Below are 24,535 nucleotides of genomic sequence, written 5' to 3' on the forward strand. Positions count from 1 at the left end.
CATTTGTTTCAGAGTATGCTAAATCTTTCAGCATTGACTAGCTGTTTCAGGAAGCTGGGGGCGTCATTGAAAAGTTGAGACTGATTTAAGATGATCCAGTGCTTTAGAAGACATTAAAAAAAAATCATCTGTAGGCGAGACAGAGTAGTGATGATAGCAGTAAAGCACTGCCACTTCCACAGGAAAAAAGCAGTCTACAACAGCACACGAACAACAGAGCCTCTGCTGCTGGTTATCGGTCATTTCCAAGGCATTTGATAGCTGACTTTAAGATGCAATGGGAAAAAGAACACTCTTAGATGTGAGTTTACAACCTAAGCCCTGATAAAATTTTCCTCGTGATCATTTTCTGGCCGATGCAGGAAACTTACAATAATTGTCGATTGTACCTTGAAAAATAAGGGAAGAACATCTATGCTAAAACATATGTCATTGTTGGATTATTTTAACTCATTAGGATATAGAGAGTTAAATTGGGATATACTTGGTTTTCTAAGTTGCTTCAGAAGCTGTTAAGAAAATCGAGTGGGGAAAGGGAGAGGATGCATTTGAGAGCCTATAATTCTTGATGTTTTCCATTTCCCATCAGGCAGACACAGAGCGTGTCTCATGCAAACACATTTGCTGAACTCTTCCAGGAAACTGCCATTTGGGATTCAGCTAGCTGCTCCTTCCCCTCTCACCGGAGGGGGTTTTATACACTGCTCATCTACCAGAAGGAACCGAGACAGAGCCTCCTGCTCCAGCCTGGGAGCAATTCCCGTACATGCTTTGATTCATCTCTAGGCTAGCGGAGTAAAACACATTACTAATAGTGAGTAACAGAGAGCCTTGAGCTGCAGTGGGAAAACGACATTTTTGTCTACATATTCTGTAGCTTTTGGTCACTGTATAAACTAGCTACCATTCTGGTCTCGACCGCACAAATGCCGCTGACCTTATCAAGCTACAGGCATGAGAAACCGTTGGAAAAGAAAAGAGAACAAAATCACCAATCTCGCAGAAACCCTCTGCTGTGGTTCCTGCACTGCCCTGCCTGCAGTTGTACTGCATCTACTTCACAAGCACACAGGCAGCTGCCATGTGACCTGTGATGCAGTTTCATGTATAAAGGGAGAAGAGAGTTAGTATTTCCTTTTTGTATCATGCTGTTCTCACTGAGGCCTCACCGAAGCAGTGTTTCAGAGAACTAAAGCAATACACTACAGGTGGGTGGGACATTTTTTTCCCCATTGGAAATAAAAGCCATGATCGAAGCCAGCTTTCCCTGTCCTCCATCCATCTTGAACAAAGCACCTCAACCCCAAGCCGTAACATACAGCTGAAATAACCAAAGTCTTCCAGCTGACTGATACATCCCAACAAGCAGGGGCAGAAAAACCCGTGGGATGCTGTGACGTCCATGCATGGGCTAGGAAGGAGATTGCAGGACACCTCCTTGAAGCCACAACTCATTTCAGTCCAGCTTCCATAAAGCAATGTGCAGCTCATGAATCACTATCTCCCAAGTCTCCCTCCCACCCCACATCCTTAAGCAAGAGGAAAATAAAGCTGAAGGTTCACATTTCCCACGCCAGATTTAATGAAAGCCAAAAGGAATGGGGGTGGGGACCCTCCAACTTACTTGCACAGTAGTACGAATCCTTATTGAAAGGTTTCATACAGTGGTAACAGGTTGCTTGGGCTACAACAGAGGTTGCAGTGAAGAGATGTCCGTTTAACAGCTTCTTATCTTTTTCCTTCTCCTTGGATTCTTTGTCCTTCTCTTTAGTCTTCTCTTTATCTTTCTCTTTTTCCTGCTGAGAGAAAATGAACAAATGCCTTGTTACTTTGCAGAGGTCTGTTCTCTAGTTACAAATTCTTCAGCGTTTGCTTTTGGCACTATGACGATATCGATCGGCACACACCTTAACAATAGTCATGTGTCTCCACAGCTCTTAAAAAAATCAGCTTACAGCCCCCACAGATGTGGATTAACATACTATTGACTTGCAGAGCCTTCTGCATGGGTATCTCACCAGTGGAGATTAAATTGAGTCTGTTCTGAAGGCACCTATTTTCTTCCACTTTTGTTTTATATTAGCTTGGTTTAAGACTTACCTCTTTTCTTCTTTTGGGCTCTCATCAATCTCTTCAGCACATTCAATGAATTGTGTTAAATACAAACACCATGTGTAATCTGTATTGAACTTTCACCACAGTTAATTTTTAAGGCCAACCTGTAAGACTTGTGCTTTGCAACTGCGTTTTTAATGAAGAACACAAGCTTTTCCTTGCTGCCTGTACAGCATCCCTGTCAAAGTATTTCTACCTCCATTTCCATTCCAAATTGCAACTTTTTCAACAGTAACCCCAAGTAACTATGTGAAGATTTTTGGGGAAATGAATCTTTCACAAATTCTTGAAATATGGCAGCACAGAAAGGCTGAGGAACAACAGCAACACCATAAAAGATTATCTTGTCTTGCAGAAGCCACGGCTCAACCTCAGGGCTACTCAACTTTGGAAAGATGATAAGCACAACCAGCTTCTCCAACTTTTAGCAGAGTTTTTGCTTTCCTTTCTATTGCTACTTGAGATGGAAAATGCTAAATACTGAAAATTTGTAACATTTTTCCCTGCAACCTTTTGTGGATTGGTAATTTTCCCAAACAATTTTTAAAGGAAACTCCATCAAAAAACTCCAAATTTGAATTGTAGTGACTTCTTGTCCTTCTATGTACCACCCTACAAAATGTTTACTGTACAACTTAGCTCCAGATCTGCATTTGAACTGTTACTGCAGATGTCATGGCATCTGAAAGAGAGGCTTCTGTAAGCTTATCACTGCATTTTTTTTATTTATACACCACATGCCCTTTGCTAAATAATATCACAGCCTAAATATCAGACAGCTGCAGAGCAGCCCATGTGAGCAAGCACCATGAAGCAGTTAAAGGAGGTACTGAGCTCTACAGTCACTGCCAGTGAAACTTTTGAGCCTTTGATGACACACTCAAATAATTAGCAACTCAGCCTAATGTCTCCCCTCTACCAATACACTCCAGGCAAAATGCCAGTGTTGGAGTCTCTCCCTGCGAAGCCTCATAAACAGAAAGTCTATTTACTGGCCCCAAATGCTATTTTGTTCTGCAAATAAGCAAAACCAGGAGCATTCCTGTATGGAATAATCCTGTGTGAAGCAGAAAACCTGCCAGGAAGAGTCTGCTTTGCAGCACATCTCAACCTCTTTTGAGCCATCAGCTCGGATCACTGCCCCAGGTAAACCTCCACAGCCCTATTCTCTACCTGCTCACCTGCCCACCTTTAACCACATCCATCCTGGAAGCATTCAAGAACTAGAATGCTACAGTTTAGTCCTTGGCTGATGGTACCAAGTTTACACCTGGAGTTTTGCTCTATTGCCAGGATTTGTGAAGCTCAGGACAAAAGATCACCCTACGCTCAAGGCAGATCTTGCAACTCTCATGCTTAAAATGCGGAAAGGACAGTCAGCATCCTATCTATACTTTAAATGCACCTGATGTTTACGGCAAAGCCCAGTAATTCCAGAGTCTGGAATAATACCCTGTCTTCATAAAAATCACTGTAAAAACCATTTTAATTAAAGCTGAACGTCCCCAGGAAAAACAGGAAACGGGTGCACCACTTTCAAGGAGGAAATGGCAAACTTCATACACGGGATGCCAGCCATACCACGGAAACACAAGGTCACAAAATGAGATTTTATTTATTCTTTTTTTTTTTTTTCTCCTGTGACAATTACTGGAACTTTTTTTTTTTAAAAAGACTGTATAAACAAAACCATTTTCCTGCACTATCGCAGCTGCTAGCATGACTTGAAGCACAGCTTCACGGCTGAACCAGTGCCAGTGTGCACTAACAGACACAACAGGTACCGCAACTCGGTCGTACGGCCCAAAATAACAGACCATGCGCTGCAGCAGCAGATCCCGCTCCAAAATAACCACAAAGCTCTTACCTCCCAATGCTTAAGTCCTACTAGCTTCACTGTTATTTGTGGTACTTCAGCAAACTTATTCCATTTTATCGACATCCTTCCCCTGGAGGCAGGAGAGTTGCTCCCCACCAGCATTAGCCCATCGCAACGACCAAGAGCTGCCAGCACAGTCGGCTGGGGGGAAGGCAGTCAGAGAGGAGTTGAGCAAAACGGGGAGGGTGGGACGATTACAGCTAACTTCCTTGAAGATGATTTTAGCTACTTTGCTACTGCTTTCATCTTGATCTACCCTAGCTTCTACTGCTAAAAAAACCCAAATACTGAAAAAAAAAAAATACAGGCAGGAAAGGATGGGATTAGTATTTTAGAATTGGAGTCAACAGAAGACCACCCATTTAAAAGGCATAGAGTGATAAATCAAACCCTCTGTGATGTTTGGGATACAGAAAAAGTGAATTTTAACATACCTCAGTGTTGCTATGTAGTACTTCAGTAAACAAAGCGCTGCAGATTTCCCCTTTCACGTGTTTGCACTCCTGCTTTACAGGTCAGTCACAAATATTCCCTGTCTCCTAGTCCTTTCAAACACTTACCACTCTTACTATATACACTGAAATGCTGTTGGTGGTATAGCACTGCCTAATAACTGCACAAGTCAAGGAAAAAGAGAAATGACTCATGCTAATGTTTTTGTCGTCATTTCCTAGAAACTCTCTACCAAAATTAAGAAAATGAGTACATTTTTTTTCCTACTTGACAGAGATATAGCATGTTTTAGACTTCACAAACGTGAATCTGTGCACACTGCTCACTTCAAGAGATTTGCTGACTAATCTCCAAATAACACAAAGTACATGCCAGACATGGGTAAATTCACACAAACGTCCATCAGCGTCCCCTCCAGTTAGTACTCCAAACACTCCTTTAGTTATGTAAAAAACCCCTAAAAATGGTTGCTCCATTTTCAAGAAGAGCCGATGCTGTTACAAGGCTCAGATGGACTTTATTTTATGGTTCATCTTAGAAAGCTGTGCATTTCTGAAGGTTTGGAGAAAAGTAAAACCTAGCTGGGAAGAAGTTGAAGCCTCTCTGTACCTCTTGACAACCCAGACAGCAGCAGAAACCCACTCTTCCTGTCCAACTTCCCCTTTCAAGGTTTGTTGTTTTTTTCTTTTTAACTCTTACAGGTTTTCATAGATCATAATGCTTCTGAGAAATCATTTAGGTCAAATTTAAACGTACTTTTTTTCTTTTTTTAAACATTGTACTTTGCAGTAGGGAACAGCATTGTCTTAAAGCGGCTCAGCAGCAGCTCTGAGCCACTGGTACTTGCAGCTTGCATCTTCAAAGGCAGACACATAAAGACGAGCTATGCGTTACGATGACTGATCTCACTGAAGAGGGTACCTCATTGCAACGGTGATGCAATCTTCCAAAAACATATATCAAAACGTGCGTAGGACCACGAGAGCCCACAAACCCAGCTATGTTAGAGGAACGTGCAGGCTGAAACATCAAATGCTTCTGTTGGGAAAGGCTAAACCCAAGTCTGTGCAGTGAAATGTGACCCCCCCAGCTGTGTATGCTTCAGCCCAGCCTCGTTCTGCGGTAGGCACAATGCTCGTTATGCCACATTTTGTTTCCCGTGTGCTATTCAGACTCATCAGAACATGTCATTATGTGTCTCAGGAGCCTTTCAATAGTATTTACCAACATATTAGCTACACATCACCTAACTATATAATACACATTGCCCACTGTGAGGTAAGGCACTCTTAGCTTCTATCAGACATGAGAAAATGAAATGAGATTCAAGTAAAAAATCCAACCGAGCCAAAAAAACCCCAAACATACATTAATCTTCAGGGACAAGCCAAGTCAACAACAGCCCGTTTGTATTAAGTAGTTAGCATTAATGTAATTATTTCTTTAACCAATGCTGTTCCCAGGAAATTCAGCTGCACTGAGCAGCGCTTAACCTTCAGCAAATTAAATTCCCGGGTTTCAAGGATGGAAAAAAGGCAAAAATGTAAGTATTAGCTGTCACCAACGGTCACGGTTTGAGCGATTTGTCCAGCAGTGCATGTGAACCTTGTGGCAAAGGTAAAAATAAAAGGGAAACACAATGCAGTCTTTGGCAGCCAGTCTCTTCTTACAGCTCCCATCCTCATTTTATTGAACACTTCTCAAGTTCTGTAAAAATTAGACCCATTAATCACTGCAAAGCTATAACACATGCTGGAGCACAATCTACTCTCTATAATAAACGAAGCTTCATTCTGTGGGGAAAGAGAGGCAAAAACATTGCACAGGAAAATCATCTCAGATACATTTCAATTTTGGGGCGCTAAGACTTCCCATGTAGCTATTCCCTATTACCCCATAGACAATCCTCCCCTCGCAAAAGGAAAACAGGAAGAAAAAAGAAAAGTCAGGCAAAGACATAAATAGCACCCTATGGAAACACACTGAAACACAGAATTCATCTCTGCTACTATGGGTATTTCATGGCTGTATAAATCACAAGAAGCACTTACTTTGCTTTTCTTGCTGCTGGACATTTTATTCCTGAGGTAGCTGAAAGTGCGACTGACTTTTGTTACGCCTTTACCAGTAGGGACACTGCTGCTCTCTTCAGATATGCTGAAATCGAAAAAGAAAGAGGCTGTTTTTATTTCTTTCCCTCCCAGAGCATCTATTAAAGGAATAGAATCTTTTTTAAAGGACAAATGCATTTATTATCCAATTGTGTCATGGGTTGCTTTATGGCATTATACTGGAAAAGGCAAAGTGAAGACAAAATGCCAATGCAGTAGTTTGTCGTGTATTTCAAGGAATCCTTTTACCTGTTTTGAAGCAATGTCTATTCTCTAACCATGCCAGAGCACCCTCTGCTGCTCCCGTGGCCAAATAACCACTAACCAGCTCAGCACCTGCCCATTTACATGGCAAATATTTCAGATACATGGTCAGTCTTGTCATTTAATCATTTCAGACAGAAAGGGATAGACACGCACACATCTGTTACAGAGAAATCTCCTTTCAGAGAAAGACATTTAATGAACTCTGTAAAGACAGTGTCTTTAACAGAAACCACACTGTCTGCAAAGCCTCTCCTGAGAAATGAGAATATCGATGCTAAGTAATAAATAGCAATGGTTATTTGTATAAAGTTTTGCATTTCTGGGATGCCAGCTATTTTGTGCCAGTCTTTACATGCACAAGCCTATGAATTCTTCAGCTTTTATGGAAGAATAAGAAATTACAGAGAAAACTTACTGCATTAAAGAAAAAGGTCATGGTCTGTCAATAGGAAGTATAACGCAAACCAAAAGCAGAACAACAGAAAGACAAATGAAACCAAGGAGGAGAAAACAGCAGCCAGCAGAGGTGGAGAGCCTCCAGCCATGAAACAAAGCCAAAGCTAATCGGAGTGACACAGAGACCAGACACCCAGCTCCTTCAGTGCCTCAAAAGCCCTTCCTCCAGGAAAGTGCTTTTAAAGCCAGCACCCACCAGAAAGATTATCTCCTCTGCAGCTTGCAGGGATGAAAAGCAACATACAAAACCACAATCATTTTGGCTTTTGTTACAGAAATGTAAGACAAAATTAACCGAAGGGAGCAACAACTACTTTTAGTGTGAAATATAACACCGGGTAAACTGATAATTGTTCAATAACAGATAATCTGATGTGTTACTAGCTATGAATAAACACAAAGCCTTGTTAGAGAGAAGACCTAGAACAGACTTTCATATTCTATGATCTAAAATATTCTTTAGCCTGATCTGCACAAGTCTGACAACTTGTGATTTCAGCTGAAGCGCAATGGTGCCAGCAAGGCTTTTGGATGCCCAAAACAGAGCCCACTGCAGGAGTCTCACCAGAAGAGAATACTGTACCTCTGAACGGAGGAACCCGGGGGGCTGCTGAACGTCTGCGTACCTGGAAAAGATTGGAGGGGTGAGGAGGTAACATGTTAGACTGCAATCTTAGCCCACTGATTTTCAAAAACACAGTTTGCATATTTGGATGGTTCAAGAGGAAGGGGAAATATTTTCCGAAGTGAATGTTTAAAAAAGACTTTATGTGCTCACGATAAAGCCTCTTCCCTGTATCTGTAGGTGCTCTCAAATTAGATATGGAGGTGAAAGCCTACTTAGTATTTTTATTGTTCTTCAGTTATTAAGTAAAGGATGTGCATCTCTTAAATTTGCCGGTAAATCAGGGTATCTGAATCAACTGCCAATTCAATGACAATAGGTATAAATGAGAATTATTCTGCCACAATGCCTTTATTTATGCACCACTAGAAAGAATCTATTGTACAACACATCCGGGTTTCATGTATAAAACTTTTCTGCTTGATAAAATTATAGTTCATTTTCCCATCAAAATCCTGAAGCACTTCATAAAGGGTAAGGGAAACAAGGGAAGCCTTATTTCATTTTCCATGAAACATTACCAGCCTAGGGCTTAGTCACAAAACACTGTGCTTGAGGAAAGTCTGACTTTTAACACGACGCTGAAGCCCTGCCAATGACACAAATTCTCTTTATAGCACAAGAAACCTGCTTGCACAATGCATTTGGAGCAGATTAGGTAGCTGACACCATTTACCAGAACCATCGAAGAATACTGAAAAATCAGGATGAAATGATCCAGAGGAGAGAGGGCTCTCTCCAGGGTAACTGAGCTTGTCAAGACTCCAAAAAATCCTCACTACAAGCAGAGTCTGCAGTCCTATCTGAAGTTCAAGAAGCAGCACAACTGATCTTATTAGGCTTCTGCATATACATTTTAAGAAAAACAGTACTTTGGCTTCAATACCTTAACATATTAAAGCTAAGGGTGAATGCAAAAAAGCCACTTCACGTCAGAGGTGAAGATGGTCCTCTATCCAAAAGCAGTAAGTGCATTACGAAAAACTGTGCATACAATATTATACCTTATGATTCTAAATTACACATTTTCTGAATGTTGGTTCAAGTATCAACACAGCTTGAGACAGAAGAATCACTTCTACATATCAAGAAACCAAAATACAGGCATACCCCACAACCTAATCCCTGCTTGGAGATCTCTGTTAATATCTCACTTGCAAAATCTTTTATCTAATTTATGATCTATGCCAAATACATCACACATAAGAATAATGAAACATATATCAAATGAAATCTACTATTCAGTTTCAGGACTGTCCTCGGTTTTCACATAATATCCACTACCTAAGTGCCTAGTAAGATCACACAAGTAATTTACAGACTCCCAAATCCCTGGTTAATGTTCCAGTGACTCTGGTTCATGTTTCAGCTCGTTTGCTTTTAACATGGGTTAAGCTTCCTTAGTCTTTCCTTTTTTTAATAGATTCATCAGTCTGACTCGATTCTAAGTATTTCACAAACTTTTTTGTTTCTTTGCAGTTAAGGTAAAAAATATGAACAAACACTGCATCAAGAGCTGGAATAATTTGATATTTGTGACTTTTTCAGTAGCTCGAGAAAGTGCATTGCATGGGAACTTCAGTTATGTACTATTTATCTTTTACTGCAATAGTGTTTTATCTTAAAAATGGGGGATTCTTGACACTGGCAGGCAAAATGGATCCAGACAAAAATCAAGGTTAAAGTATGTTTATGATTTCATATTTTAGGTTACAATATCACATCATATAATCAACACTCTGCTATAAGCTATAAAGCCCGTGAAGATAAACACAGAAAAGCACACATTTTCTCACCTTCAGGGTCTTTTTTCTGAGGTAGAAGAGGGGAAGGAAGGTTTATTTCCATAATTGTTGTGTTTCCTATCATGACCAGGTTCAAAACTGAAATGTTAAAACTGACTTGACAACCCACAAAAAAAAGTTAGTTTTGTTCAAAGGCCAGGACTGCTATCTGTGTCCAAAGAATATGGGTTAGCAGCCAAATTTTGGTGTACTTATCTGAACACCTAAAGCTTTAAAAAGCATCACTCACCAAAATTATTTCATATGGTAGCTGGACTTGAAATAATTCATCAAGGTCTGTTATGCAGAAAGCAGTGACTGGACTAGGATGTTGCAAACAAAAGAAACTAGCTTGCAACTGCTTAATGCTGGCAGTAATTAAAAATTTGTGGGTCAAGAAAACCGAAGGCCTCATAATAATTTTCTAAATTGTGCAGACTGGCTTGTCCAGCCACATGAAATCCACGTCTTAAATATATCATGATATCAAGCAAACTGCAAATAGTTCTCTATACGCTAGAGAAAAACAGGCATGGAGAGGCTGAGGAGGAATAAATGAAATGCGAACACAATCTCAATGCTAACACATCCATCCTCTCATGAGAAATGAACCCTGAAGACATGAAAAAATAAACAAACTGTTCTGGGATTACTACATGAAAAATGCCCACTGCCAAAGCAGTCTTATGAATAGCTATGGTTAAACCAACCTTTATATAAAGTCACCACAGTACCCTCAAATATGAGGGAATAACACACAGGTAAAGAAAGCAACATTTTTGTTTGAGACAGTATCTGACATTATTTTAAATGTTCATTGTCAACAACAGCACTATTGAGGGAGAGAAGATAAGTACTGGCTAATAGAAATACCCACCACCAAAACTGCTATACCCTAACCTGACTACTAGAAATTACTTAACTGGTTAGATGCTTAAAACAAACAAAAATAAGTCAAAACTCCACTGTGTGCCCCCTCCCCCCCCCAAAAAAAAATCAAAACCCCAAATCCACCAACAGTTTAGCTAAGCGTACTTTTTACCGTGTGAGTGTGACATCAACGCACAGCTGTGTTTGCAGTTCACTTTGTGAGGACCATGAATTATGAGTTTTGTTAAAGGCAGAAGAGAAGGACAGAGCAAAGGGGAAGGAGGAAGGAGCTTAAATATGGAAGTGGGTAGGACCGCACCTGGGAAGAGCACAGGACTTTCCTGTAGGAAGGGACAAACCCACAGTGAAGACTGGGAATGGAAAGGAAGAGAATTTAGATACCTACAACATGGATGGTGTGGAGATTATTTGAAATTCAGGAAGCAGCCACAATGTGCTGAATTGAAAAGCAATTTCCCCCATCCCAGTACGGACATGAGGGATGTGGGCTAGTTTCCTTGCAAACCTTTGATTTGAACCAACTAAAGCAGCTGCTATGAATTTTCTCTTTAGATAAAGAATTACATGTTCTGGTTTATTTCAACAGACTAATAAAACATGCTTAAGAAATAGGAAACATTTTCAATTATCTTTGATAAACCTATTTAAAAAAACAAGAGGAGTCTAAATTAATTCAATCTTCTGCCTTAGTTGGGTTTCTTTTAGCAATGGAGTTCATAGGAGGAATAAAAAGCTACCATATAACACTTGCCTATTCCCCAACAAAACTATTCTGATTATAGTATCAGGACCTAGATATGAACACCTTAATGATTCTAGGTGTTTGGCTGCAATGCATGCTTTTTGCTCAGTAGGGGAACTGTGAAGTTGCAACCAAGATTTTCAGAATATCAGGGATTCTCTCCTCTTCTCCTGCTTCCACCGAGGAATGTACTCGCTCTCACCTATGATGGATAAGAATCTACCCCTTCTGTTAACTCCATGTACTGCAACAATCTCCAGACAAGTATTTTGGTTTTAATGAAAAGCTAACAACTATATTGCTGGTCAGTGGCATATGATGGTATTTGCCACATGGATACAGACCAAAACTAACCTGATGAAATACGATGGTGCTGATGTACAAGACTCTTTGGATTACAATCCTTTCATTCCTCTAATAGTTAGCATTCACGACTAAGTTAATGCTGTTAGACATCATGCAACGGAAAGGTTAGTTCAGTGTTTGCAAGGTAAAACTTCAACGTCTGAAGGAGAAAACCAGATTTCCCTTTGATTCCACCCATAATGGCTGCAACGCACAGAAAACGATTACTTACTATCCAACTTCTCCTCATCATCACTGGAAGAAGAGCCAATAGAAAAGAGAGTTTTAGACTTAGGAATGAGTGGAGAGATGCTGAAGGAGAAGGAGATTCGTCTCGATGGTCGAGTCCGGCCCTGGGCTGAGAAGTGGGTTAACAGCAGACATTAGAGCATGCTTGAAAATACATTTAATAATAAAAAGGAGAGGAAAGCAGCCAAAGCAAACTAAAACCAAAGCAAAGGAAACGTCTGCAAAGCAGCTGGCTTCAGAAAAGGCATAAGAAACAAAGAATTGAGAACGTGCAGAGGATGAAGGTTTCAGAGGATGCAGGTCTCACTGCATGCATGACTTGAGGTTTAAAGTTTTCCTTATTTTTGCTGGCATCTTGTATAGGACCTCTTAATGAAGATGTACACGTGAACACTTATTTTCCCAAACAGAATACCAACAAAATAGTGGATCTCTGGACAAAGGGCATCTGCTTCACTGAAATAACTGCCAGGGAATCAAACTAGAAGTGAAGATATTTGTTTAAAGGTGGTTTTTTGCGGTTAAAACCAAAATATTTATATTAACAAAGCTGCTGGATATTAGCAAGGATACTTCATCTGAAGCATTGACTTCATCTGTCTGGGGAGGTTCTTGCCACTTCTATCTCCAAAAAATCCCAAACATTTTGATAATGTTATGCCCGTCAAAGTTTCCAGCTTTAAAAAGGAGAAACTACATTTCCTTTCCTTTCTTCCAAAATAGAACAGAAAAAACAAGCATCTTTTCTGCCTTCTTCTAAAAATCACAGCCCATGTTTTAAAGAAACTGCCTTAAACACGAGAAGTCCCTCTGCACCCTCTTCTGTTCTTGTCTGGAAGATGTCTACCAAACAGTGCCAAACTCAGCAATCAGTCTGTGACATCAAATCTCCCATAATTTATTTTTAACAGCAGCTCCTGCAGAGCAGCAACTTTGCAACAATTCTCTCTAAGTACAATCTTCTCTCAAAAGAGATGTAGAGGCCATCTAGCCACTCTTAACTGAAATTGCTACACAGCTTTTTATGGAGATGCCCAAGGGCTGTATTTCCCAAACCTTGTTGTACAAGCACAGGTGGAAATCTCTGAGCTGACCAACATCAATTTGCTGGATACCCACTGCTCACACAGTACATCAGTGTGTCCTCGGGAAAGATGACAGACAGTGGGGAAAGTGCCCCTGGGATAGGTCTGACCTGAGGGTCCTACACTAAGCATCTACATTAAACACCTTCAGTGTATATGTTCAGGAACTTTTAAATCATTCCATGGCACGGATAAATCAATTTGCTTGCACAACAAGGAAAAGAGGCTAAAGACTATATCAGTATTAAAATTCCAAGTGAAAGAAGCAGGAATTACTACACACTTTGAATAAAACATGTCCTTACAGCTACAAAGAGAATTTTTTCTGTTGCTGGTATCATACCCCAAAACTGAATTCAGCATATAAAAATACTATCCGAGGAATACCCAATGCAATGCAAACTCCCCTGAAATTTTCCTTCAGCCATTAGTCATAAATGCCAATCGCCTAGAGGCTATTTGACTAAAATTATGTGTATACTTTTCCAATGTAAGCTGAACAACCCTAGAGGGATCCAATGAAAGGCATTTAAATTGAAGAAATATTAGCAAGATTCATGCATTAATTTTGTTTAGACTGCCTTTCAAAGGAGTTGTTCTAGTGTCTCAGACCTGAAGAACATGACTAGGCAACACTGCTTTCTTTCTTCTGTAGTCTACTGTCTATTTAGACTAAAAGTCAAGATGAACAATAATACTTTACTGTAAATAGAACCACCTCCTCCAGCGCAGTTGAATTCAACTTCCATTTCAGTGGTTTTATTTATAGCAGTTCCTGGCTTTTAAACAATGCTCCACACTGGAAATTTGCTATTCCAAAGCCGAAAGCAGTCTTCCGAGCACTCCAGCCAACAGCTCTTGTGACCTCCCTCTATAAAATGCTGCAGGATTAACACAGTTGTGAATGGCCACAGCAGCTCTTGGAACATCTGAGACATCAGATGGAGTGCGGGCTAGAAACTCAGTCTTGGAAATTGCTCCTGCCTCAGTAAGTATGACAATAAACAGGAAAAATAAGAGAAAACCTCCATATGTTTATTCATGTGGATTTGTTTTTTGAAGCTGTGCAGAACACGTTGCTTTCTTCCCATTGAGAAACACTTGCAGGGATCAGAGATTTTTTTTTTTTAAACACCTACCACAAAATTATGCAAGTGGAATGAACAGTTAGAAGTTTTCCCAAAATTCACCTCCATGAAATCAAGAGTTTATTCCTGCATAACCCTGAAGCATTCTGCTGCAATAACATGGATGTCATCCTAGGTGATACAAGGGAATTTGTACACCAAATCTCCTTGTAAAAGGCACTAAACTACCTCATGTGTACTTATGGTTGCAACTCAAGTAACACTACTCCTCTTCCAAAGTGACTGAGGAAGAATGAAGCAATTTACTGAAGTTTCCAAAGTCAGCAAAGTGTCAGAGTTGGGAGAAGAATCTGTGAGCTAAATTTTCAAGGTGAGCAATCTTTTTGGATGCTCACATCAACCACCTCAAATGCATCGATTTTCAGAAACCACCCTCCTATAAAAATGAAGCCTTTCTGAGGTGTCACAAATTAACGACTGAGAAAAGAAGGCTCACAGAAGCATTAGTGATTTTTAATTTCAGTGTCCAAAACTCACAGACATTTGCCTCAAAGCAGAAGACTAACCCTGCTATTTCTTCCACGGCCCCTCTGGAAAGCTTACTCCATCTTCTCTTCTCCGTCTCTCTCAATGAGACCATTGTGGCTAGGCCAGCTCTAGAAGAAGATGGGATAACCAAACCTGTCTGCCACCAAGCTCAGGCCTCAGCGGCATTTTTAATGGGGGTTGTAAGACAGGGAAGAGCGGAAAGGCGGCGAGCTGCCCAGTTCCAAGATGGCGGCACAAAGCCTCCGCTGCTGCCGCCCCCCTCTGTGGGCCTGAAGGAAAACCCCAAGGGAGAGGGAGGCGAGCCTCAGCTGGCCAGGCTCTCTCCACCACCAACAGTGCGTTTTCGGGGAGCTAGCTGAGTTATTTCTGGTGTTTGGTTAGCAACTGGACACAATGCCAATAAATCAGTCACTTAAAAAAAAAAGAAAAAAAGAAGTAAGAAGAGAAGGCCTTCAGGCCAAGGAGGAAAGAGGGTGAGCCATTGCGGGGAGCAGGAGCCAGCATTCTCACAGGGCAGATCTGCCCGTGTTTTGGTTACTGTTGCTGAGGGACACATCCGTCGGGCCACATGCTTATTAATCACGGAAGAACGATGGTGAAGAATTTAAAAACGTCTCTTACAAAGCATAATCTGTGAGCTTCCTCTAGCAAGCCTCCTAAATGAATAAACCACCTTTCTTAAAAGCACCTTTCCCTCATTCAGCATTGCAAGGAAGAATCATGTTAATAAAGAGGAAAAGATCAGAGACCATCACTGAGTGACAAGACATGATCTAAAACATCAATACTGTTTCTGGCTGGCAATTAATAAAACGAAAACATATGTAACATGGCCCTTCCTAAGCACATCCAGCTGTAGCCTTCTGAATGATTTTTTCAGCTGAAAGAATCAATGCAGTGAAGTCGCAAAATTAAGTGCTTGTTATCGCTTCAATTAAGCTAAACTGAAAAATTTCACCTAATCATCTTTTATTATTTTCTTCAGGAATGAGATTCAATAAATTATATCCAACTGCTCCAAAACATTTCACTCAAATAGCAACAAACTCTGCCAAGGAGACCAAGACGTGCGTTCTCAAGTTTCCATATATCAAATTTCAAAAAATAAGATCTCAAGTGGAATTTACCAGACATCAAATGAAGAAATCCTGACAGGATGCAAAATTCAAACTTGTTAAAAAAATAATTAACTCAATAACTCAATAGTTTTTGTACCAGCACTCTAATTGAGAACAACAACAACAACAACAACAAAGAAAAAACCCAAACAGATGGGAAGAAAAACCACGGATCTAAACTGAATGAGTTATGCCTTTCCCCCCACAATTCCATGCAGCAGTGAAACATAAATTTCACATAATATAGGAAAGCAAGAGCAGGTACTGTCAAATTCTGCCTTGGGAACATATTAAGATATACTTAGTACAGTTGGTAGAAGGGGTAAGGGAAAATGTGTTACTCACTGTCCAGCACTGGTTTACTAATTGACATTAGCGACACAGATTTGGTCAGTGAAGATGAAACAGTGGAAGAACAGAAATTAAATCCTTGCGGCTGTGATGTTTGATGCATCTGCAGAACAGAAAAAAACCCACACTAAGCAAATATATCAAGAACAACAGCACCATCCTAACTTCAGATCACAGTTCAGTGTTCACGTTCACTGAAATTCTCACTTTCAAACAGGGGAAAATGTAAATGATCCCAGTAAAAGCTAGCAGGTAAGAAATGCAAGGACCACTCACAAAAACTGTGATCAGTGCCACACAGGTGAAATGTAACATTTTGTTTTGCCTTGTAAGCGCATGACAACTAATTGTGTAACAGAGACACTGGCTGCTTAATCTTCTTGCAAGATACTACAAGATGGATGTTACCAACTGTCTGATGGCCACTGACATTACTGCTGGGATTCCAACTCCTCAGCAAAACTAGATTGTGGTTCAACATGGTCAAAAAGCTGATGCTTAGCAGTGTGTTCCCCAAAAATGCTATTCCTTAAAGCAAGAGAAACGTGAGAGTCTTGACATAATAGCTCCACAGGCCAGATCTTGTAAGACCCGTTTACTGCCTTGATGTATGGCAGTGACTCTACGAGGTAAACAGACTGGCTGTCTAACGATTCTGGCATGAACCCAGAAAATACTATGGCTAAAAGTTCCAACTCAGAAATCCAGGGGTTTTAGAGTATTTAGAAGTAGAATTGCTTCTTTAATAAAAATAAGCAAAGACTCTTATAGTGTTGTGGCCAATCTGTCCTAAATAGCTATCGTGGAATTCTGTTCCAGAGAGATCACTCTAAATTTTCTTAATATGCAATTAACATTTTTCTTAACTGTTGCTTATGATAATGAGCCTTTTTATTCTGGTTACAGCTATGAAAAAAAAATAAATTATTGTCCTCCTACGATACGAAAATAAACCTGAAACTTTTTGCAGATAAATTACCATTTGGTACTTGTGTGTATTTCTTGACTGCAAAAAGCAGCACAAGCATTAATTGTGGAAGCCTTATAATACCTGCAATTGATACTAACACTATATCCATGCTAAAAAGTTAACAACTTTTCCATGATTACTCATGCAATCAGTGGAAGAAAACTGGGAAGTTTCTTGTTCTCATTTTAAGGCTTCACCCATCAACCATGTTGCCCCAAGAACCAAGTAGCAAATTTAACACAGTGGAAACTCCTACATGTTAAAGGTGGAAGATTTTAATAATATTAAATATATAGGGTGGAAGCCTTCACAGTGAGACTGTCACTTGGCAAAATGACTTCCAAAACACTGATGTAGCATTTTCTAGACATCTAACAATAGTTGGACAGCTTTACCTGGTGACTGTAGTCTCTGATTTCTCTTTGCTCGAGTTCTTCAGTGAGCAAGACCAGGGACCCACACTGATTGCTGGCAAGCGGACTCTGTCCGAGATCTTTGGAGCTCAGAGAAGAAGCCTCCAAGTTTGTAGAGGGCTTCTTGTTCTCACCAGAGTCTCCAGCAAGGCCTTCTAGGCTGTAACTGAAGAGAAACCACGGAGGTTATTAGATGCTAACACTCAGAGACCAGTGTCTTTCAGCACATAGCACCTTCAAGTGTAAAAACATAAGGCAACCTCTAACGGAACTGTGCAGGGAAATGCTGATGTTATGTGTCAGCATGTAACTTCTCAATGACCAAGTGCAGATAGCAGTGGAGGGGGTTCTATTTCCTTCAGAACAAATAGCAGCATCTTGGTGCCTTTAATGGGACACAGTAGTTGCCTGAATGCCCATTCCAGCTCCTGGTCAATAGTCTTTCCTGGTTATTTCCTCCTCCCTCCCCTTCTTGTGTGGTGCACAGGAGCATCTAGAAACACTCCTTTTAAAGATTTTGATATTCTCACATATTTTCTCTTCGCTAGCTTTTGGTTAGGCTCTCCCTTGGAATAAAGCCACCCAAATTAAACTACCTTGTATAGCACTGTGCTGCCTGTCTTGGACCGACAGCACTCCCAGCAGCCACAAACTCAGCTCTAGGCTGCCTGTAACATTGACCTCTGCAGACACATCCTCTGAATCTCTTTAGCACTTACCACTGCACAAAGCTTTGGCACTGATAATGCCCTTCTTTCTGCCAAAGCTGGTTTCTTTTCTTCCTTTTATCTCTGTTTTTTTAGTTTTTTAAGTTTCAACAGATGTTGTCTCCATCAGCCAATCAATCTTAATTTACTATTTGCTGAGGAAACTAGGTCTTGTCCAATGGAGCCAGTCACTCAAAGCTAAATAAAATACCAAACTTTTGCTTTTTTTTGGTAGCAATAAAAGGTTTGGCCAAGCTCTGCAGAGACAGCTGCTGATAGACAAGCGTTCTCTACAGAAAAGACAATATTACACTCTCTTTTCACCTACACAAAACATTCCCTCTTTCATATGTGACTATTTCCATTTTATATATCTTGGCCCTAATATTCTGCTTCTGATCCTCATGCCCAAACATCAATAAACCCACTGCAATGCCAGCTTGGGTTAATGTGCAAGTTTTACAGATTCACCTCTCAGCACTGTAGCACAACTGCGTGGCTAATGTTTGATTTGATGCTCACAAAGCCCTGTTAGTTTGAGGTGAGGCCCACCCTGGATATATATTGCAACCTGAGGCGATCGTGATATCTAAAGTGGTAAACAAGCTGACACATAAATAAACGAAAGGGAAAACACTATAGACTGTACGGATTATTTAAACAACTGAAGGAGCTTTAAATTCAGGTAGACTTGCATAGTAGAGATTAATGTTCTGCATTCCTTTAGAAGCATTAAGTAGCTGATAAATATGCCTCTTCAAAGCAAAAATTGGAATAAACCTTCAACAAGAAGATTTAGTAAATTTTTTAAGACTTTTTTATGGCAATTAATGATAAAGACGACTGGCTGAGGCATTTACAATTTAATCTGCTTTAAGAAGATTTTGACTCAACAATGTATATCAATAGTGGGCATTATAAAGTTTATTCAAAAACCTCTGCAGAGAGAAATCAGTCCCGTTTCTACCAATTATTTTGGTCAGAAAAGCATTTTTTCTCTTGCATCCCAGGGTGGTAACAATGATGTTACATAGCACAGAAAAAAAAAAATCATGTCATTTGTTGTGACACAAATAGCTCAAAGCTGCAATTATTAGCCCATAAACTAGTTATCAGTGGCTGATACTGGTCTGTAATTTGTTGGTCAGGGTATACAGACCAAACGTAATTAAATCTGTAACAGGAAGGAGAGATTAACTTCTTTCTCAATATCTAGTCTTCAGAAAAAGAGCTTAATAGCTCTACACGCAACCAGCAAGAACCATCAGCGGAAACCTACAGAGCTATAAAAGCTGGGAGACTGGCTTCCAGGCACTATCAGGTAAAAATCTGGCCTGCAAGCATCAGTCTCAGCTTTGGGACTTTCTACTGAAGGTGTAAGCTTTAAGCACCTGGGAAATTTTAATCTGCGGCTGTAAGAATGGTTTTTCACAGAAAGCTATACATGATTATTCTCTTTGAAGAAAAAACTAGATTTTTCAATTTACAAGGAGCAAGTCTGTATGAACTTAAACCCTTTATGAGATCCACCCAGAACAAAGCGGCGCTGAATCACATGAACTCGTTTTGATTCTTTGGCTGTCACAATTATCGTTATGATCACTGTTGCAGAAAAACCACACCTTAAAATCATCACGGAATAGAGCAGCAAAAAACCACCAGTGCAGCTTTAATGCTCAAGGTCAATGAAAAGCAGCCACCACCTTCACCTGCACCCCAGTTCAGAAGGACCCATTCCCAAGAGTTGCTGAATTGCTGAAAAAGCAGTTGAAGCAAACAAAACATCTGCACGCTTCAGCCAGAGCAGTAACGGAAAAGGCGGTGCACGAAAAGCTGACGACAGGGTGTTTGCAGTGCTCCTTTGCTGCTGCTGCTGCACATTTATTTATACCATACCTTCTACAAGTAAAGTCAGGACCCATGGCAATGAACTGTACGCCAGAGGGACACCAGCTCAAACTAGGAACATCAAAAGAGGCAAAGAAAGGAAAAGGGCTGTAATTATTGGATTGTTACAGAACAGGGGAAACATTAAAAGACTCACTCTTGCATATCTTAAAAAACCATCCCAACAAACTCAGAAATAATGCAGTAGCTACTGGGTATTTCTGGCTGTCAGAACACACCAGAGTGCCCCAAGTGACCAAGGTTACCACCAACCAGGCAGCAGGACAGCCCATGCTTCCCACAAACTGATCCCATCAGCCAGTATACAATATAGTGAAGAAACTGCTCCTTGTGGACAGGGAAGTTTTTTGGGAAAACAAGACTGAAACACACCAAAGCCGATTTTGCATAAGTAATCACACACAGCCGTTTTGTTAGTAATGAGTAGCTTTTCCTGGTATCTCTCATCCCCAAATCAGGAAAAGAATCCCTTACAGATATTTAATTAAGTCCCCTCCATACAATTATTAATAACCTCAGGCTACATTTGGGAAAAATAAGGAGAGTGCTACATTCTTAAATGCGGCACCGCAAATCTGTGAAAAAGGCTAAAAAGAAAAAAATGGGCTCATTTTACCATCAATTTGGGATTAAATCAAGACTCCTTTAAATAGTACTTTGACTAGAAAACCTTCCAGCTCTCATACCCCAAAGAGTCCCAAGTTGCATCATGAAAGACATAAGAAATTCAAATACAGAATGCAAATATTTTGGTTGATATTTTAAATACTGCTTTTACTCTGTCAGCTCACAGCCCAAGTGCAGGTCTTGCAGACAGAGAGAAATCAATCTTCTTGTCAGCTATGATACATAAAGGATCCCTAAATCCTGGCAAAGCTGCCCAGGATACATACGTCTGAAGGGAATTTTGCATCGGTACAGATCTGCCAGAGCAGCACTGCACAAGTCCTGGTCCCAGACCCTGGCCTGTGATCCCCACACAGAGAGGACGTGGCCAGAGCACGCTTTGCTCCAGGCCAGGAGCCTATGGAAAGGACGAAGCAAGTCTAAGCATTGCTGGGCCGGGATCTGTGAGTGCCAGAAGCCTCAGGGGGCACAGAGGAAGGTTGAAAGCCACTGACTGCATCATCTCTTGCCAAGTCCTCGTACAGTTTCCACACAGTACAACACTGGAAACATTCAGGAAGGGTTTGATGGTTGGTGTTCTACGGTGGAGTTCGGGTAATTGCTGCCTGTTTTATTAAGGGTGCTAACTGGGTGAGGATACACCTGGAGTACCTGTTCTTTGCACCCCAAAGCTCCAAGTGTGCTACAGCAATAGCTCTCAGCACACCACCGTAAGTGTTCTTCCTGAAGACACACCTTCCCATAACATGCTATTATTTCCAAGAACTTCATTATTCCCATCATCCAACTAAACTATGGTGGCAGACGTAAGTATTAGTGAGGGAGGGGGGGGCTAAATACTTTCTTGTTATCCTAAGAACCAAGCCCTGGCTACAGTAAACCCACCTCATTCATACATGCAAGTCTGCACTCTCAGGCTTGGGTTCAGCCTCCCAGCAGGTCAGTAAAACCAGCCCAGTGGAAACTAGATGGAAACTGAGAAAGTTTCCTAAGGAAGGTATCACACGTGCTTCCCCTTTCCTTGCTTCCCCCAGCCATATGCTGGCCACCCCAAGACTACTGGGCTTGGTAAACTCTCGGAGCTTATGCTGACTTGTTCGCAGAAGTCCATAATCCTTGTGTGGTCGCTTTTCAATTGAAGGAGAGAGGATTGCAAGGAGAGAAATGATGCAACATTTACACTAGATAGTGCACTTCAAAAGATGCCTCTATTCCTGACCATTGCCATGTTACAGTTACAAACCCAAACGCTAAAACTGCAGGGAAGGGAAGCAGAAGAGTAGAGGGAGGGAAGGAGAGAACCCATATGTGTATGTAAAGAGGAAGCCTGGAAGTGGTGGAAGATCTCTTCAGAAAAGGAAAAAGGCCTTTTGGCAAGGGCTGTGGAAAGCAGTCTTACAGAATTACAGTCCTGCTGGGCAGCCACCCACAATCTGTTGGCAACACCATAAAACCCGAACAAGATCAATGCAGAGCATGCAAAACCCATTTACAGAAGATGACTTGTGGAGGGGGGGTGAACTATTATATACATCAGCCTTGTGGGAAAGCATAAACTGTTGGAATTAGTTTCAGGCTGTTGCTCTGCAACTGGGATTAGAGAGGATGGTACCAAAATTGTTGGGAGACCAGAAAAAATAATAGAGACTAATAACTAAGCTTATGAAAGAATTACCGCACATTTGAGATATGACTAGGTATTTTAGGTTGCGTATTTGAGACATTTTCTTATTCTATGGGTAAGCTCAGCGTTTCAGTGTATTATGACTCTAAATACTAACACAGCTCCTGCGGAGGAGCCTTGACAGAGAACTGGTAAAAAGAGGTTCATTTGCATGAACTGAGAAAAAGAGTACTGCAATTCTTCCTCCAGAGCACAGAGTGATGTAAATAAAGTGGCTCTGTACAAGTAGAAAACCACATTCTGTCCTGTGCCTTTTTTTTTTTTTCTCAGAGCCCTCACCTGAACTGTACAGCACTACTCATAAGGCATCATTTATGCTGATGCACGGTAAGGCACAGTGGGGTTTTTTGGATAACAACATTATGGTAACATTTTTTCCATATGTGGAAATACAGTAGTTTGTTTACACACACATATAACCCCATCCATTTCAAAAGGAGCAAAATACTAAGTTAAGGGGCCACAGGAGGAGAGGTGGCAGGCCATGGGAGATGAGAAGAGCTTAATCCACTGGAAGGGGAGAGGTTAAACTTGCCATTTTTTAGCCTAAAACTGTGTAAGTGTGGAGGGTCCACACGTCTGCAGTGTCAAAAATTAAGTGTCCTATTTTATGTGTTAATAGACAACACAAAGGTTACGTGAGTGAAAATGCATATCTGTATGTCAGATGAGGAACTGAAAGTTTGCTATACAGATGAAAAACACACATGGAAGTAAAGAAAATAAATATACCCTATTTTCTATTTTTTAGGAAGATGGTTTATAAAAAAAACAGCAAAAGAGCAAAATTAAAGCCATTTCATTCAACCAGCTGCAGATCTGCAGAGTATACTCCAACCCTGAGATCGTGTCTGATGCATCCCCTCCCCAGGTGCCCCTCCTGCAAGCCTTGGCAGGAGTCTCTGAGGTGCCTTAAATTCAAATTACGCACAAGCTTGCAGGTAAACTATTATTTTAACACAACTCCAAATCTTATGCAAGGCAAAGGCCAACAAAACAATATCTGAGATTTCTCTAAGTTATTATCATATCATCCTGGAGAAAATGGCTCAAGCATGTGCTCTGTGGGTCAGAAAAACTACCCTGGGTCAGACCGGAGAGGGAAAGCAGCCAAGCGGGATGCACAGCTCTAACGCCAATGCTTTGAGAGATACTACAGTTTTACTAACATGACAGTATGGAGTTAGTAGACATTCAAATGCAAAACAGTTAGTCAGGTTAGTTGGCTTTGTACCTTCTCCTATGAATGGGAGGCTTCTTTATACCATCCCCCAGAACTCGCATTGAACTGAAAATGAATCATGGAGAGTGGTCAGCAACTTGAATGGAAAAAAATGAACAAATGGCAGCTGAAGGAATAATATCCCCAACACACAAACAACAGAGGGAATGGATGTAGAGGGAAAGCGCACCATTAAATACGAAATGAAGCAATGTGTCTTTCTTCTCCTCTGCTCTCGTTTACAAATAAATCTGCTTTTTGGTTGGTGTTTTAGGGTTGGGTTTTTTTTCTACCTAAAGAGGGTTTCACAGGTATTGACCATGTTGCAACGTAGCTGATGCCAAAGCCAGATGAGTTTGAAGTTTAGATAAGGACAAGCTATTTGACACAAGCTGTTAGCAACCATGATTAACACCAGCTCCAGATTTGCAGTGCTTAATCCATCAAGCATTTCTTTCCTTGGAACTAAATGTTAAAAACACTGCATCATTGTTGAAAGACAGGCATTTTAAATCCGCTATGAATGTCAGGAATTAAGTGAAGGATGAACATCCTTTTGTGGCAGCCTTATTAGTTTTCTTTGTATTTTCAATAGCAAAATGTAGACATGAGGATTATCCATGAAATGCATTTGAGGAAAAAGGGGAAGCGGAGGGGAACTGAGCATGTTTTCACATTTTGTTTAAGATGATTACATTTTTTCTTATCTTTTCTGTGAAAACTCCTTTATGCTTATCCCTCTTGGAAACAGAAAACATGTAACACTGGAAAAGACCAGGTCCTACAAAAGACTGATTTTTTTTTTTCCCCATAGGCTCTTTGGGTCCTGTATCAGCAGCTCTATTTAAGCTTGATTTGGCTACTTCTGCCAAAAGGGGAAAGACTATTTTTGGCGT

At 40.7% G+C, this 24,535-nt stretch overlaps 1 protein-coding gene across 1 annotated transcript in view; it reads right to left on the minus strand.

The window, feature by feature from the left end:
* AKAP13 (A-kinase anchoring protein 13) overlaps positions 1-24,535 on the minus strand; it is a 76,162-nt gene that overhangs the window by 27,708 nt on the left and 23,919 nt on the right. The window contains exons 5-10 of the mRNA XM_055795227.1: positions 17,474-17,657; positions 16,103-16,211; positions 11,901-12,035; positions 7,865-7,907; positions 6,499-6,604; positions 1,625-1,796 (exon numbers count right to left, since the gene is read on the minus strand). Coding sequence (XP_055651202.1) covers positions 1,625-1,796; positions 6,499-6,604; positions 7,865-7,907; positions 11,901-12,035; positions 16,103-16,211; positions 17,474-17,657 — 749 coding nt within the window. The remainder of the gene's footprint in view (positions 1-1,624; positions 1,797-6,498; positions 6,605-7,864; positions 7,908-11,900; positions 12,036-16,102; positions 16,212-17,473; positions 17,658-24,535) is intronic.

Source organism: Falco peregrinus, chromosome 1 (assembly GCF_023634155.1).
Source record: "Falco peregrinus isolate bFalPer1 chromosome 1, bFalPer1.pri, whole genome shotgun sequence".
In the NCBI taxonomy this organism is placed as follows: Eukaryota; Metazoa; Chordata; class Aves; order Falconiformes; family Falconidae; genus Falco; species Falco peregrinus.